Source organism: Tilletiopsis washingtonensis, assembly GCF_003144115.1.
Source record: "Tilletiopsis washingtonensis strain MCA 4186 unplaced genomic scaffold FA09scaffold_7, whole genome shotgun sequence".
NCBI classification, from domain to species: Eukaryota; Fungi; Basidiomycota; class Exobasidiomycetes; order Entylomatales; genus Tilletiopsis; species Tilletiopsis washingtonensis.
Genome location: NW_020312004.1, coordinates 570,874 through 586,814, shown reverse-complemented (window position 1 = coordinate 586,814; position 15,941 = coordinate 570,874). Strand labels below are relative to the sequence as shown.

The window sequence follows — 15,941 nt, the reverse complement described above, 5'->3', positions numbered from 1 at the left end:
GGGGATGAGGGGCCAATACGTCACGCAAGCTTCAGTCACGAGTCTTCGCCTCCACCACGCGCGAGAGAGACATAGGCGGGAGAGAGAGGGAGGATCAGAATTGGAAGATGCAAGGGGAGGCCGGGGGGGGCATAGGTGAGAGAGAGAAGATCGGTGAGCCGGGCTTGAGAGGCGTGGCGCTCGGGCCTTGGAAGTGTTCGTTAGAGGAGAGAGAGAGAGAGAGAGAGAGGTAGCGAGAAGAGAACGCGGGGGGCGGGGGAGGGCGAGGGGGAGGAGGATCGTAATGGGATGGGAGAGAAGGCGCGCTTTCACCATTCTCGGATCTCTCGACTCTACGGAGCGGCGGCACGTATGAGCGCGCGCTCGCTCCCTGGCTCGCGCGCTCGCTCCCTGGCTCGCTCGCTCGCTCGCTCGCGCGCGGCGGGCTGTGTGCCCTTAGACATCAGCGGCATAAGGCTGCGTCTTCTTGCCGCGGCGCATCATCTTGATGCCGCGCCCCAGGCCTTCGGCCTCGGCTTGCGCGTCCTGCAGCTGCGCGTCGCCGGGCAGGCCGTGCGTGTCGGGCAGCGCGTCGGGCGCCTCGGCTGCTGGCGCCGCCGGTCGAGGACCGAGGCTGCGCTGCTGGTGCGAGGCGGCGTCGGCTTGGTAGTGGCTGCCGCGCACGACGTCCAGGTGCACATCGGTGCGTGCGACGCCCGAGATGGTGCGGCCGTTGTAGTCGCGCGCATTCTCGACGATCTCCATCGTCACTTGGCCCTCACGCGTTTGCTGTTGAGGGGAAGGATTAGCGCGAGAAGAGAGGGGGGTTAGGAAGAGAAGGGACGTACAGGCCAGCGAAGGTAGAAGTGATACCTGCTCCAGCCGTCACGCGTGTCGGCATCGCGGTTGTCGGGGTATTGATGGGCCTTGAGGATCTCTGAGGCGGGGGGGGGGAGGCAAGGAATGCTCAGCCACGACTCATCGAAACGCAGCCAATTCACGCTCGAGGCGCCTCAAGCAAAGGGCAGGCAGGCACAAAGGAAGACTCACGACGGTCCACGTAGATGTCGATGTCGGAGGAACGCGAGTACTCTGGCGCAGAGGGAGGAGAGGGTGAGATGTGGGGATGAGAGGGGCCAGGCGGAAGAGGCAGGCATCTCACCGTCTTGGCCGCCGCAGTAGAAGATCTCGACGTCTGCGCGCGAGGGTGTCTTTCGTCAGTCAGGACAGCCAGTGTCCTCCAGGGCTTTGCTCCACTCACTCTCGCCGACGGCGACCTGCTGTCCGTCGCGCGGGCGCACGACGCCCGTGTTGTCCGCATTGCACACCTCGCTGCGGCGCTGCAGCGGCACGGCGGCCATGCCAAGACCCTGCGCATCCTCGCCCACCGGCTCGACATTCTCCGCCATCTTCTCCGCGCCCTTCTTGACGCCGCCAGCATAGCCCTTGATGCGCACGTGCTTCGCGGCATCGACGGCCATCTGCTGCACGCGCTCGGCGGACTGCTTGAGCGCGGGCATGCCGAGATGCACTTGCATGCCTTCGCCGTTCTGGCAGGGGAGGCAAGCGTCAGCGGCAGCACAGAGAGAGGAGGCGAGAGGGGCAGGGGGTAAGCACACACGCACGATGGGGTTGCCCTGAGCGCCCGCATCGACAGTCGGAGCATCCTGCGCCATCTCGAGTGCCTCTTGCTGGCTCATGATCTCGCCACGAGCATTGATGAGCGGGCCCTTGATGAGCGCCATGTCGTTCTCGGCCAGGTCGCGCAGGTTGACGAGCGGGCCCTTGACGAGCGCCATGTCGTTGGTGGCGAGCGGACTGCCGAGCTGAGGCTCCGGTTTGGCCGCCACCGAAGAGAGGGCGAAGGCGACGAGCAGGAGGAGAGAGCAGCGAGGAAACATGATGAGGGTGGAAGAGAAGGGGATTCTGGTGAGGGGACGAGGAGCGCAGTGACGCGCTTGCGTCGGCCTTTAAGCCTCGCGGCATGGCCCTCCAAAGAGGCGCCTCGCTGCGGCAAAGGGTCAGCTTCAGCCGTGCATGAACGACCCGATGGGCGTCAACTGCCCGCACCCCTCCCGAGAGCGAGTGCGCAGCAATGTTGCCAGCAAGCAGCTTGCGGCGCCGTGCGCACAACCAATCTGTCGCGGAGGGCCGAGCGCAGGCGCCTCGCCGTCGCGCCGATCGCGCGCTGCGCGGCAGAGACTCGCGTCTGGACTTCTCATCAGCGCCCTCGAGGCTCAAGCGCTCGGCCCGCAGCGGGCTCAGGGCTGCGCTGAGGCGCAGCGAGCCAGGCGAGGTGGGTTGGATTGCGGCTAGCATTGCAGAGTGAGGCTCGTGCGGCAGAAATACAATCTTCATGGGGTGCGGGTTCGGACCTTCTCTTCCTTCTCTTCCCTCCTTGCAGCGCACTTGCGCCTCGCCGCAGCGATCTGCCCGTTTGCACGGCAGCACCTGCCCGTCTCGACGCCGACGCCAGCTCAGTGCCTCGACATGTGGCGCTCGAACTCCTTCCGCTCCTGCTCGTCTTCCTCTCGCTCCGCCTGCACGGCGTCCGCGAGGTCAGAGACGATCTCCCTGAGCTCCTTGACGAGCGCCGTGCGGTCCCACTCGGCGCGGTGGCGCCAGATCGCATCGAAGGCCGCCGCGCGCAGCTGCTCCAGCTCATCGACGGTAAAGCCGGAGCTCTTGCTCAGCAGGAATGCCTGCAGCTCGTCGACTTCGCGCTTGGGCACCACAAAGGCCGGGTGCGGCGCAGCGGCGGGCGGCGGCGTCGCAACGGCGTCGATCTGCATGATGGGCGCAGCGAGGCCCGGCGGAGCGGCGGCGATGGGCGCAGGACGCTCTTCGGACGGAGCACTGCCGTTGACCTGCAGCACGGGCTGCGGCGCAGTGGAGCCGCTCGACGCCTGCTGCGAGGCGGCGCCCAAGCTTGAAAGGTCTGCCGTCGCAGCAGCTCCGTTCATCAGCCCGTTGCTGGGGGCGGCGGCAGCAGAGCCGCTGAGCGCGGCGCCGAGACTGTCGGGCGCCGTCTGAGAAGCGGCGTCTGCTTCCTGGCGCAGCCGCTTGCGGCCCTCGCTGCCCTCGGCGCCCGAGGGGTAGTCTGAGCTGCGCCGCGCGCGCTTGTTCTCGCGCTCCAGCGCCACGACGTCGATGAGCGCATGCTCGGGCGCCTTGCCCTGCACGCGTGCACTCTGCCGCTCGCCGGAGGGCCGCGCGGCGGCGGCCGCAGCCACGGCGCTGGCAGCTGCGGCGGCCGATTGGCTCGCGCTGGCTGCCGCTGCCTCGGCCTCGGCCTTCTCGCGCGCCAGCATGCGCTCGGCCATGCGTACGAAGTTGTCGCGCGAGGCCGGGTCGACGAGCTGATCCAGACTGATGAGTGCGTCGTTGCGCATCTGATGCGCGCGCAGCAGTCGCTCGCGGTCCACCTCTTGCGCCTGCTCGGCGTTGAAGACGATCTTCTCGAGATCCTCGACAAAGTCGGCGACGGTGAGGTAGCCGTTGAGATAGAGGCGCTTTTGCATGCGCTCCAGCGAGATGGTCCAAATGACGAGGTCGCGCTCGTAGCCCTCGGGCACCAGCGTCGAGATGCGCAGGCCCGGCAGCTCGGGCACGACGGGCGCCGCCTCGGCCTCGGCAGCGACGCTGGCAGAGTCCTCCGCGACCGGCACTTGCGCGGCCGAGGCGTCCGGCACGGCCGGTGCGCTGCTGGAGGGGACTGCTGGCAGCTGCGCCTGCAGCTGTTCTTGCTGCTGCCCAGGCTGCGGCGCATCGTCCTCGGCCATGAGTGTGTCATCCGTGGCCGCCGGCTCGCCGTTGCCTTGCATTTCCGCCTGCGACGGCGGCTCGACGCTCGGCAGCTTGCTGCCCGCAGCCGAGGAGGCGCCGCCAGCGACGAGGCGGTTCGGCTCGACGCTCGAGTGGCGGCGGCGGCGCGCCCGCTGCACGTAGTCCTGCGTGTAGTGGATCGTGACGATGACGCGGCCCTTCTCTCTGCGCGAGGGAAAGTCCTCGCACAGCTTGTTGAGGTTGTACTCGACGTGCGGATCGCGCGTAAACTTCTTGTAGCGCTTGCGCAGGTCGACGAGGACGAGGCCGAGGCGGTGCTTGAGGTGCTCGAGCAGTCGCGTGTCGTCGGCCGCCTGCTGCGCCAGCTCGGCGGCCGTCGGCTCACGCGGAGCGCGCGGCGGTGCGATGGGCAGCACCTCTAGCACGCGCTTGCGGCGCGGCAGCGCATCGGGAAAGTGGCTCGGGTCGCGCTCGACGTGCTGCAGCAGCTCGTGGAAGAAGGTCTCGCGCGCCTTCTGCGGGTCAGGCACCATGTGTCAGCTCACGACTGTCAGGCAGCACACCGATGCACTCACAAAGTCCGAGTTGCGAATCTCGACCTTGTTGTCCTTGAGCAGGCCGAACCACGAGCGCACGTCGCGCGGCAGTTCGCTCATCGGCGCCTCTGCGATGGCGAGCAAGAGCACCGGATCGGCGGGATTGAGGCCGTCGAGCAGCGCCTTTGTCGTCGAGCGCACTCCGTCAGAGACCGAGTTGGCCCAGTGCACGAGGCTGGGGATGTACAGCACGCTCGGCTTGTGCCGCTTGGCCTCGACGAAGAGCTGCACGATGGTTGCCTCGGGCGTGCGCGCACTGTCGCCCATCAGCGTGCCGATGTCGAGCGTCTGCACGTGGTAGCCCTCGAGATGGTGCAGCAGCGCGGCACCGGCCATGCTCTGTCCCATGCCCGCGCGTCCGTGGATCAGCAGGCGCGGACGGAAGACGCGCAGCGCCTCAAACGACTGCAGCATCATCTCGCGCCCGAAGCCGCCGTCGGCCACAGCCGCAGAGGCGGCGGCGCCGCTCTGCGGCACGGGCACGTCGTCCTCGTACAATGCCTCCTCCAGCGGATTGCGCTTGGCCGCAGGCGGCAGTACCTTCTGCAGCGCCGCGATGGCCGCCTCCACGGACGGGCTGAGCAGCGGCTTGAGGTGCTCGGGCAGCGGCGCGGCAGCCGAGGAAGCAGAACGAGCAGACGACGGCACGATTTCTGCGACGGATATTAGCGCAAGCGGGGCCAGTGACGCCGACAGCACACGCACTGTTGACGCTCATCATAAAGTCCTTGGCGTCGACCTGGATCGTCTCGGGATGCAGCAGCAGGCGCTCTGTCGTCTGGTAGATCTGCGGATATCTGCGCTGCACAGCATTGAGTGCCGCCTCAGTGCACAGTGCCTAGTGAAAAGTGCGTAAGACAAGGGCTCTTCTCCCAGCTTCAAGGCTGCTCACCCTCAGGTCGGCGCCGCCGTAGCCCTTGGTGACTTCCGCCAGGCGATCCTTGAAGGCGCCGTCGAGCGGCGGCTCCCACTCGCGCGTCTGGATGTCGATGATGGCACGTCGCGCCTCGCGGTTTGGCAGGCCAAAGTAGAACTCGCGATCAAAGCGGCCGGGACGGCGCAGCGCCGGGTCGACCGAGTCGGGCCGGTTTGTGGCGCCAATGACGACGACCTGTCCACGGCCGTCCATGCCGTCCATAAGCGCCAGTAGCGTCGAGACGATGGAGGCGTGGATCTGGTCCTGCTTGCTGCTGCGCACTGGCGCCAGGCCGTCGATCTCGTCGAAGAAGATGATGCTCGGCTGGGCAGCGCGCGCCTCCTCGAACAGCAGGCGCAGCTGCCGCTCGGCCTCACCGACCCACTTTGAGAGACAGTCGGCGCCCTTGCGCATGAAGAACGAGATGGGCTGGCCGGAGCTGCTGCAGCTGGCCGCCAGGGCGCGCGCCACGAGCGTCTTGCCCGTGCCGGGCGGTCCGTGGAAGAGAACGCCGCGGGGCGGCGTGACCTTGAAGCGCTGGAAGACCTCGGGATAGAGAAGCGGCAGCGAGACCATCTCCTTGAGCTGCTGCACGTGGCCGTCGAGGCCGCCCACACTGCTGAAGTCGACCTGCATGTTGACGCCGAGCGGGTCGGCATCAGCGAGGTCCGAGTCCTTCTTCATGCGGCCCACGGCATCGCGGTTCGCGCCGAGATCTGCGCCGAGCGCGGCACCGCCGGCCGCACCGGGCGGCAGCAGACCGCCCGCGGCGCCGCCACTGCCGAGCATGCCTGCGTTGCCCGCCTTGCGCGCCGCCGGAATGTCCTCGTCGGAGCTGTCGGGCTCGTCGCCAAAGGCACGCGCATAGTCCTTGCCCGTCATCGTGGCCGGCAGGGCGTCCCATCCCGTCTTGCCCTTCCGGCCGCCGCCGCGCAGGCCGGCCAGCGAAGGACCTGCGACGCCTGCGATGGCATCGCCGAGCCCATCAATCTCGTAGTCGCTGCCGTTCTTGCCCGCGCCTCTGCGCGACTTCAGCGGGCGACCGAAGCCGTCTCGCGGCGGCGACGCCGGCGGCGGAGCCATGCTGTAGTTGACCTGCTTGCGCTGGCGCAGCGTGTACGTCGGCTGGCTGCTCGTGCCCTCGCCCTCGCCGTCCTCCGTCGTCTCGGCATCGTCGTCATGCGCAATGTCCGACTCGCTGCGCTGCCGCGTGCGGCGGCGTGCATTGTCCGCAGCTCGCTTCTTTGCAGCGAGCGCAGCCAGCCTGTTGGCACTGCTGTCGGCCGCGCGCTTGAACTTCTTGCGCCCGAACTCCGCATCGGGATCCTCATCCTCATCATCGTCGGCGACAAACTGCGCAGTCTGGGTCAGCTTGGTCGCGCAGCGCGATGCCCGAAGCTACTTACCCCTCCCAGCGTCTTGCTCGTCCGTGTGCCGCGAGGGCGGACCTCGTCCTCAGACTCCGGCTCGTCCTCTGCCTCGTCGCTATAGCGCTGCTCGGCGTAGCTCTTGACTGGCCGGCCACTGCGCGTCCGACGCGCCGGCTTGATGTCGTCGTCTTCTTCATCATCGTCCTCTCCCTCAGCATCCTTGTCGTCGTCTTCATGCGGCGTGTCGCCCGCCAACGGATCCTGCGCAGAAGATATGAGGGGTGATGGCCGGGAGCAGACGCGGCTCGCGCTACTCACAGGACTACTTGCCGGCGCTGCTCGCGAGTTTCTGCCGCGACGCAAGGAGCGACCCTCAGACGGCGGCGCCTCGGCGGGACTCGCGGCCGACTGAGCGCTTGCGCCGCCACGCGTGGAGCGGCGGCTTCGCCCAGCATCCAGCTCCGAGACCATGCTCGTGTCATTCAGCGCGTTGCCCGAGGCGCCCGAGCCCGAGCCGCGCGAGGAGCGGCGCAGATTGACCATGGCGGCGGCGGCGGCGTCGGCCTGCTCGTGCGGCGCAGGCTTGCGGATCTGCTTGACCTTGATTCGCCGGCCCTTGGTCGGAGAGATGGACTCTGCAGCGGATGCGGCAGGCTGCGGCGGAGGAGCGGCTTTCTCGTCGTCGTCCGAGTCGCTGAACGCCGGCGGCAGAAAGGCAGAGCGTTCCTCGAGCGGCGCCTGCTGCTGTTTCTGCTGCGGGACGCTGATGGCCGAGTGATGCGAGACGGACGGGCTGTATGCGCCGCTGTTAACGCCTGAGCCCGACGGCGAGAAGCCGAGATGGCCTGCAGAAGCGAAATTGCCCTGCAGCTGGTGCTGCGGCTGGTGCTGCGGCTCGAAGTGCTGGGGAGGCTGGCTGTATGCGGCCTCGTTGAACGTGAATGGCAGCTGCTGCTGGTTCTGCTGAGCGTAGTAGCTCTGCTGATGCTGCGCCTGCTGGGCTGGCTGCGCCTGCTGCTGCGCCTGGTAGGCCTGCGGAGCGAAGCCCTGCTGCTGGTATGCGTCGTGGACGCGCTGCGACGGCTGCAGGTGCGAGGGCAGCGAGTGCTGGCCGTGCTGCTGCGAGAACTGTGACGGCGCCTCGCCGTAGCGCTGCTGGTGCTGCTGCGCCGGCGGCGACTGATACTGCGGCTGGTGCTGTGGCTGCGCGCTCGCCTCGTACTGGCGGTAGCCGCTGTGCTGCGCCGCTGGCTGCTGCGGCTGCGCGTGCGGGGCGAAGGTGCCGTAGCTCTGCTGCTCGAAGTACTGCGGGTGCGGCGAGGACGTCGACGACGCCGACAGCTGCGGCGGCGGCGGCGGCTGGTAGGCGCCGAGCGGCGCGGGGGCGAAGGCGGCGGGCGCAGAGAAGTCGGGATAGGCGTCGTATGCGCCGGCGCTGTTGCTGCTGGAGTTGCTGTGAGGGTGCGGAAACGAGGGGCGGCCCTGCGACATGAAAGGCTCCGGCGAGGAGGCGCGGCCGCGACGAGAGAGGGGAGAGCTCTCAGGGACGAGGCAATACTGGCTGGGCCATGTACGTCTGCGAGATTGCGACGGCGGCGGCGGCGGCGGCAGAGGAGGAAGAGGGGCGGCGGTGGGAGCGTGCGCGGGTGCGGAGTGCGAGCTGCGAGAAGGCGGCGCCGGCGGCTAGAAGCGCAATTAAGCGCGGCGGCAGCAGCGGCGGTCGTGCGGTGAGATGCGATGGACGTGCGGGGGACAGGTGGCGTCGGGGAGCAGGGGTGCGTGAGGCTGCGGCGGGAGCTGGGTGTGGGAGTAGGACGCTGCGACAGCGGCCGGGCGAGCCGAGGCAGCTCGACTCGACTCGACTCGACTCGACTGCGATGCGGGTGCGGGGGGTGGGAGCAGGGGCCGGCGAGGGTGCACGCACGCAGTCTGGATGCTGGGCAGGCGCGCGGCGGCAAGGATGACGCGCCGCCAGGCACCGCGACACGCTCCCGCGGTCACGTGTCACTCGGCGCCAACGCCAACGCCGGCGCGGCCGCCGCCTCGACCTCCTGCGCTCTGCCACGTCGCGCCAACGCCCGTGCGCCGCCTGCCGGGCACGGCGCCAGTCAAGCGACGTTCCCGCCGGGGCGACGTGTGAGGCGCGAGGTGGATGCAGCTCAGCGAGCTTCGTGTCGCCTCGCCTCGCCTTGCCTCGACTCGCCTCGCCCCACCATCCTTCGCTCCTCCTCCATCCGTGACGACCGTGACGCCCGCAGCTCCGGCTCCTCTCTGCTCCCCACCCACACTCGCCGCGCCGGCTCCTGCTCAGCCGCCGCGCGTGCTCACCGGCCCACGCGCGTCCCCTGCTCTGCCTGCACGCCCGTCTGCCATCCGCCACGACCGCCGCGCGCCCCCCACCGACGCCTCCTCCGCCGGGCTGTGCCCTCTGCCTGCCAGCATGAAGGCCTCGCTGCCGCGCACCGCCGCCTTCTCCTGGTCGCCCGCCAACCTCGCCAGCGACGAGCCGCTGCTGGCCACGGGCACCGTCGCCGGCGCGCTCGACGAGTCCTTCTCCAACGACTCGCTCCTCGAGCTCTGGGCGCCCAGCTACGGCGCCGCACCCGCCGAGCAGAAGCCGCGCGGCTCGGCCGTCGCCAGCGCGCGCTTCAACCGTCTGGCATGGGGCAACGTCGGCGCAAAGACGCCCATGGGCCTCCTGGCCGCCGGCCTCGACAACGGCGAGCTGGCCATCTGGGACGCGCAGGCCGTGCTCGACGGCAGCGCCGAGTGAGTGGCCGCGCTGACCGTGCTTCGCGCATCCGGCGCTGAACACCTCCCGCACAGCTCGCAGATCATGCGCAACACAACCCACACCGGCCCCATCAAGGGCCTGCACTTCAACCCCATCCAGCCGAACCTGCTCGCCTCTGGAGGCGTGTCGGGCGAGGTGCGTCGCAAGCCCATGATGGCCCGCAACGCGCCTGCTGACGCTCTCCTTGCAGGTCTACATTTGGGACCTGACGAACCCGACCAAGCCCTACTCGCCCGGCGCGCGCTCGCAGAAGCTCGATGAGATCACGGCTGCCGCATGGAACTCGCAGGTTGCGCACATTCTCGCGACGTCGAGCGCCAGCGGCTACACGGTCGTGTGGGACCTCAAGAACAAGCGCGAGGTCACGGCGCTCTCCTACGGCGGCGGCGCAGCGACGAGCGGCCCGGCCGGCATGAACGGCAACGGCGCCGGCCGAAGGGGCGTGGGTGCGGTGTGCTGGCACCCGGACACGGTGCGTGTGCTGCCACTGTGCGCAGAGCCGCCTCGCTGACCTCCTCGCTGCACAGCCCACGCGTCTCGTCACGGCGTCCGACGACGACGCCAGCCCCATCATCATGCTCTGGGACCTGCGCAACGCGCGTGCGCCCGAGAAGATCCTCACGGGCCACGACAAGGGCGTGCTGGCCATGTCGTGGTGCAAGCAGGACGCCGACCTGCTGCTCTCCTGCGGCAAGGACAACCGCACGCTGTGCTGGAACCCGCAGCTGGGCGAGGTGGTGGGCGAGGTGCCGAGCAGCAGCAACTGGTCCTTCGACGTGCAGTGGTGCCCGCGCAACCCCGCCATGCTCGCCACGTCGTCGTTCGACGGCCGCATCGGCATCCACAGCCTGCAGACGACCAACGCCGAGGCGGCCGCCGACGTGCCGGCTGCCGCGCCGCCCGCCGACGGCTCCGACATCTTCAACCTGCCCTCCGCCACGGAGCTGCCGTCCAGCCAGGGCGTCTCGCTGCGCCAGGCGCCCAAGTGGCTGCGCCGTCCCGTGTCGGCTGCGTTTGGCTTTGGCGGCCAGCTCGTCAGCGTGGCCAACCTGCCGTCTGCCGCTGGCGGCGCGCAGTCCTCCGTCGTGCACCTGCGCGACGTCATCACTGAGCCGAGCATCGTCTCGCGCGCCACGCGGCTGCAGGAGGCGCTCGAGGCCGACGGCCTGGCGGCCTTTTGCGACGAGCGCAGCCGCGACAGCTCGACGCGCGCCGACGACGTGGCCAACTGGAAGGCCCTGCAGACGCTCTTCACTACCGGCTCGCGCGACGAGCTCGTGGCACTGCTGGGCTTCAGCAAGGAGGACGTGGCCGAGAAGGTCGCGACCGCGATCAACGTTTTCAAGCGCACCAGCACCACGGCTGGCAAGGGCGATCTGCCCGCCATCGCCGTGCAGGAGACGGCAGCCGAGGCGCCTGCCGAGCCGACCGTGCCGCCGACGAGCGAGGCTGCCGTGAGCGAGAGCACCGAGGCGACGGACGGCGACGACCTCAGCACTGGCGTCTCGAAGCTCTCCACCGAGGACAGCGAGGCGACGGAGCAGAGCCTCTTCAGCGACGACGCAGCCAACACGGCGCTGCCGCAGAGCGCTGCGGCCGACGCCGACTTCTTCAGCTCTCTCGGCGCCGAGGGACCGGCCTCTGCCATCCCCGACCACCTGCAGCGCGGCAGCGCCCTGCCCGGCAGCAGCGTTGCCGCCACGGCTGGCTCGCCTGGCCCCTCTAGCGTGGCGAGCGAGCCGCAGAGCCGCAGCACGTTCCGCATCTACCCCAGCGAGGAGGGCGAGGCGGAGCGTCTGATCACGCGTGCCATCGTGCTGGGCGACTTTGAGAGCGCCGTCAGTCTCTGTCTCTCGACGGACCGCTTCGCCGATGCGCTGCTGCTGGCCGTGCGCGGCGGACCTGAGCTGCTGGCACGCACGCAGAAGGCCTACTTTGAGCGCCGCACGACGAGCCTGCCGTACCTGCGTCTCTTCCAGAGCATCGTCAGCGACGACCTCACCGACGTGGTGCAGAACGCCGACCTGACCGAGTGGCAGGAGATCTTCGTCGTGCTCTGCACATTCGCCAAGGCCGAGGAGTTCGCCGGCCTGGCCGAGCAGCTCGGCCAGCGCCTCGAGTACCAGTACACCAAGAGCAGCCGTGGCGAGGCACAGCGCGAGCTGCGCAAGAACGCCGTGCTCTGCTACCTGGCGGCCGGCAAGCTCGAGAAGGTGGCGGGCATGTGGATCGACGAGATGCGCGAGGAGGAGTCGGCGCTGCAGACCGGCGATGCCTCGTCGGCCGCAGCCGATGGCAGCCTCTACTCTGCGCATGCGGAGGCTCTGCAGACGTTCATGGAGAAGATTACCGTCTTCCAGGCGGCCGTCAAGTACGTCGACGTCGACCTTGCCGCGCCGACGCAGGATGCAGAGGCCGCCGCCAGCGGCGCGCGCACGTACAAGCTCGCCAGCCTGTACGACCGCATCCACGAGTACGTCACGCTGCTCTCTGAGCAGGGCCTGGTCGGCCCTGCCCTCAAGTACGCCAGCCAGACGCCCTCGGACTACGCACCGCGCTCTGCCGAGCCGTCGCGCAGCTCGGCCACTGGCCTGGCGCGCGAGCGTCTGGTGCTCGCCGACGCCGCACGCAACAATGGCCGTGGCGCTGCTGCCGCTGCTGCTGCTTCCACGTCCGCCGCTGCGGCGCTCAGCAACGGCGCAGGCTCGTCGACGAGCTACGCCCCCGCGCCGAACGCCTACGCTGCGCCAGCTGCCAACGCGTACTCGGCGTCTCCCTACGCCGCGTACCCTGCCGCCGCTGCGCCCGTCGCCGCTGTGGACCCGTACGTGGCGCAGAACCCGTACTACACGCCTGCGCCGCCGCTCCAGCCTCAAGCTCAGCAGCAGCAGCAACAGGCGCAGCCGCAGCAGCCGCAGCAGAGCTATGGCGCATACGCTCCGACAAATGCCTATGCGCCCGCGCAGCCTATGGTCTCTGCTCCTGCGCCGCCGTCGATTGGCCAGCTCGGGCAGCCTCCCAGCGTGCAGCTGCCGCAGATGACGCCTGCCGGTGGGCCTTCGAGTGCAGCACCGCCGCCGCCGCCGCCTAAGCGCAGCAACGACGGCTGGAACGACATTCCCGAGGCGCTGGCCGCTGCCACACGCCGCACTGGCTCTGCGGCCGCGCAGAAGGCGGCGCCCATCATGAGTCCCTTCCCCAACAGTCCCGCGCCTGCGCCCGGGCAATACGGGCAGCCGCCGCAGCCTGGCGCAGGCCTGCCGCCGCCGCCGCGAGGCGCTACTCCGGGCGGTGGTCCTGGCCGCGGTGCGTTCAGCCCGCCTCCCGGTCAGGGTCCCTACGGCCGGCCTCCTGGACAGCAGCAGGCTCCGCCGCCGCCGCGTGGTCCGCCGCAGGGCCCGCCGCCGCCGCGTGGCGCCAGCGCCGCGGGCATGCGTGGCCCGCCGACGGGAGCGTACGCTCCGGCGCCCGGACAGGTCAATGCGCCGCCGCCGCCGATGCCCGGCATGGGCGGACCTGGGCAGTCGAACTTCCCGGGACAGCAGCCGCAGCAGGGCATGCCTCCGCAAGGCCAGCAGCAGCAGCAGAGTCCTCCTGGGCCCTACGGCGCGCCGCAACAGCAGCAGCAGCAGGGCCCGCCGCCGGGCATGCACAACATGCACGGACACCCCAGCATGCAGCAGGGTCCGCCGGGCGCTCGTCCCCCGCAGGGCCCCGGTGGCACCATGATGCCGCCTGCCGGAGTGCCGCCGCGTGCGCACACGCCCGGCGCCGGAGCGGGCGCGCCTGCTCGCTCGAGCACGCCTGCCAAGCCTGCGACCAAGTACCGTGAGTTGCTTGCTCTTCTCGATGTCCCTTGACTTGCGCGCCACTGACATGCAGTGACTCCACCAGCGGCCGGCGACCGCTCGCACATTCCCGACGCGCAGCGGCCCATTGCCAATGTGCTCGGCGCGACGCTGGCACGCATCAAGCAGGCGGCGCCGCCGGCGCAGAAGCGCATGATGGAGGACGCCGAGCGGCGCATCAACGTGCTGCTCGACCACCTCAACTGCGGCACGGTGGATGCGCGCATGATCCCGCTGCTGCTCAATCTCGCCCAGGGTCAGTGCGCACGTGCATGAGCCGCTGGCATCCTTGGCTGACCCCCCGCCCTTCCTTGCCCTGATGTGTCTACAGCGATGGACGCGCGAAACCAGCAGGCTGCGCTGGGCCTGCATCTGCAGCTCGCCTCGATTGCCTCGGGCGAGCTGGCGACGGCGATGCCCGGCATCAAGCTGTGCATCACGCGCATGGCCTAGGCGAGAAAACGTGGGTCCTAGGCGGCCCGAGACGGCGGCCCCGGCGGTGCGGCCCCAGCAGCCGCAAGCGCCCCTGTGCACACGCCCAAGCTCGCTCTGCGATAGACGCCTCCCCGCAAACCCCCCTCCCCTTCCCTTCTCTCTATGTCTTGATCATGCCCCGCTGCTACTCGAAATACGAACCGTCGAAGCCATGCCGTGGTGACGTCGAGTGCGGCGCCGAGAAGCGAAACGGGGCGTTGCCGCACCCACCGTCGTGGCATGCGCTTCGCGCTCGGTGCTCGCGCAGGGCAGACGCAGGAGAGGAGCTGCCGGGCCACCGAGCGCGTTGCTTCGAGCTCTGGCACACGAGGTGCTGCAGCGGCGAACATCGTCCGAGGCCTGCACCTGCGTGCGACGAGCTCGCAGCGAGCTTCAGAGCGCAGTCCGAGTCTAGGCTGCGCTGGCGCTGGCTCTCGAGCTTCGCGCTTGGCCTTGAGACGTGATGTGCTTGCGCCTTGTCCTCCGCGCCGCATGAAGCTCCCTCCATGCCCGACGGCCGACGCGGCCTCTGATGCTGCGCTCGGAAGAAGCAGCTGCAGCCGCGAGCGTCGTCGTGCAGCGGGAGCGGCGCAGGTGCAGGGGGGCGCCAAGGGGCGCGAGGTGGCGGCGCATGTGGCAAGGCTGGCCCTCCGGGCACGAGAGCAGTGTGCTGCCCGGCGCCTGCCTATTCCGGCGGAGCAGCGCGCGGAGAGTACAGTACAAGCCGGCTGCTAATCAAATCGCGCTCAATTCTTGAATTTGGATCGCAAGCACCCCCCCTGCCCCGCAGGCAGATCGCCTGTGAGGGGCAAGGGGCTCGCCGTGCCGCCGCCGTGCCGCCGCCTCAAGACCTTCGCACCGCCGTTCGGGGACCTTGCCCATGCGGCCCGCAGGCTCGCGCTCACGTGGGCAGCGCGCCTCCAGCTCATCTCCCCCGCGCTCCGCTGCCGCTTCTCGGCCTCTCACCACCAACTTCTACCTCGCTTCTCCGCGTCACTCCTTCCACCTCACCACACCTGCCTCTCCTTGCCCATCCCTTCTCGTCCGTCTTCCAGCCTCGCTCCTCTCCCGCGCGCCCCGCCATGTCCTTCTTCAACGCCGCGCCCTCGTCGTCGGCGCTCGCCCCCGCCTTCGTCCCCGCGCCGTCGGGCGAGCGCAAGCGCAAGGACATGGACATGGACGCCGAGGACCACATGGCCCGCCAGCAGCAGCAGCATGCCGGCATGCACGGCTGCGCGCCGCCTCGCAAGGTGAGCAGCGGGGCGAGCTGTATGCGCGAGCCGCGAGTGTCGCCGCCGCGGCGCGCGCGCGAAGAAAGGCAACGACGCGTCGCGTCGTCGTCATCGTCGCCGTCGCCGTCGCCGTCTCACTGCGCGCAGATTCTCACACCCACACCCTTGCAGATCGCCGTGCCCCGTCGCTTCGCACCCGGCGCCGGCATCTCGCTCGACCTCTCCTCGCCGGCACTCTTCCACGACGCCGCGCATCTCGCGGCCGCGCAGGCGCACGTGAGCGCCATGTATGCGGCGCAGCGCGCCATGCTGCCGCCGACGCCCGAGTCGAGCCCGCTGGGCGGCTACTTTGGCCTGCCGCAGCCAGGCCACAACTGCGCGCCGCAGACGGGCATGCAGGGCGCAGAGGAGGGCTACCCCAACGTGCGGCCGTATGCGGCGGAGCCGATGGCGACGCCGGAGCGCAGCCCGGGCCTCATGGGCCCGTGCAATGGGTACAATGGCTACGACGGCGGCATGGATCTGGACGGCATGGAGCGCAACCTGCATGGGTGAGTGTCGCCTCCTCTATTGCCTCTCCACTGCCTGCGCTGACGCTGCGGCCTGTGTGTGTGCAGCCCGCACTGCGCCTCCATCCCGCAGCTCTTCGTCAAGCACCTCACGGGCGCACATGCAGGCTGCTCGGAGCTGTGGGCCAAGTGCACCGACTGCGGCAACGCCAGTCCCGTCGAGAACAACGCGAACCGCAGCATGAGCTACTCGCCCTGAAAGAGAGGCGTGCACGCTTCTCAGTCATCGCCAGGATCTCTCGCTCTCTTCGCTCCGACGTCTCCACGCTCTTCTCCACTCTCTGCGCTCTCCTCTTCTCTCTCTGCTCCAGGCAGCTCGCCGCCCCTCGGTCTCGCGTGCGAAGCGCCGCCTTTCTCCACCGATCCGCATCCTAGCT

General features: G+C 69.4%; 5 protein-coding genes across 5 annotated transcripts; 2 read left to right on the top strand and 3 right to left on the bottom strand.

Annotated features, from left to right (window-relative positions):
• Window positions 1-435: 435 nt before the first annotated feature.
• On the bottom strand, window positions 436-1,880 carry FA09DRAFT_359766 (hypothetical protein; the record flags this gene model as incomplete). The annotated part of the gene is made up of 6 exons (XM_025745161.1): window positions 436-768; window positions 828-916; window positions 1,030-1,071; window positions 1,142-1,174; window positions 1,241-1,529; window positions 1,605-1,880. The coding sequence occupies 6 exons, from the start codon at window positions 1,878-1,880 to the stop codon at window positions 436-438; spliced, it is 1,062 nt and encodes a 353-aa protein (XP_025599441.1).
• Window positions 1,881-2,274: 394 nt separating this feature from the next.
• FA09DRAFT_359765 (AAA-domain-containing protein) lies at window positions 2,275-8,561 on the bottom strand. Its single transcript, XM_025745160.1, has 6 exons — window positions 6,966-8,561; window positions 6,684-6,908; window positions 5,254-6,630; window positions 5,067-5,199; window positions 4,341-5,014; window positions 2,275-4,280 (listed from the first exon to the last, which is right to left on the bottom strand). Exons 1-6 carry the CDS (start codon window positions 8,136-8,138, stop codon window positions 2,457-2,459), a joined length of 5,406 nt encoding a protein of 1,801 aa, XP_025599440.1. The 5' UTR covers window positions 8,139-8,561; the 3' UTR covers window positions 2,275-2,456.
• Window positions 8,562-8,824: 263 nt separating this feature from the next.
• FA09DRAFT_359764 (hypothetical protein) lies at window positions 8,825-13,937 on the top strand. The gene is made up of 6 exons (XM_025745159.1): window positions 8,825-9,416; window positions 9,474-9,576; window positions 9,632-9,913; window positions 9,969-13,269; window positions 13,336-13,545; window positions 13,621-13,937. The coding sequence occupies exons 1-6, from the start codon at window positions 9,088-9,090 to the stop codon at window positions 13,740-13,742; spliced, it is 4,347 nt and encodes a 1,448-aa protein (XP_025599439.1). The 5' UTR covers window positions 8,825-9,087; the 3' UTR covers window positions 13,743-13,937.
• A 25-nt stretch (window positions 13,938-13,962) lies between these two features.
• On the bottom strand, window positions 13,963-14,504 carry FA09DRAFT_329100 (hypothetical protein). The gene has a single exon (XM_025742031.1). It carries the CDS (start codon window positions 14,394-14,396, stop codon window positions 14,175-14,177), a length of 222 nt encoding a protein of 73 aa, XP_025599438.1. The 5' UTR covers window positions 14,397-14,504; the 3' UTR covers window positions 13,963-14,174.
• A 341-nt stretch (window positions 14,505-14,845) lies between these two features.
• On the top strand, window positions 14,846-15,763 carry FA09DRAFT_337877 (hypothetical protein; the record flags this gene model as incomplete). Its single annotated transcript, XM_025744041.1, has 3 exons — window positions 14,846-15,013; window positions 15,167-15,546; window positions 15,613-15,763. The coding sequence occupies 3 exons, from the start codon at window positions 14,846-14,848 to the stop codon at window positions 15,761-15,763; spliced, it is 699 nt and encodes a 232-aa protein (XP_025599437.1).
• Window positions 15,764-15,941: the final 178 nt, after the last annotated feature.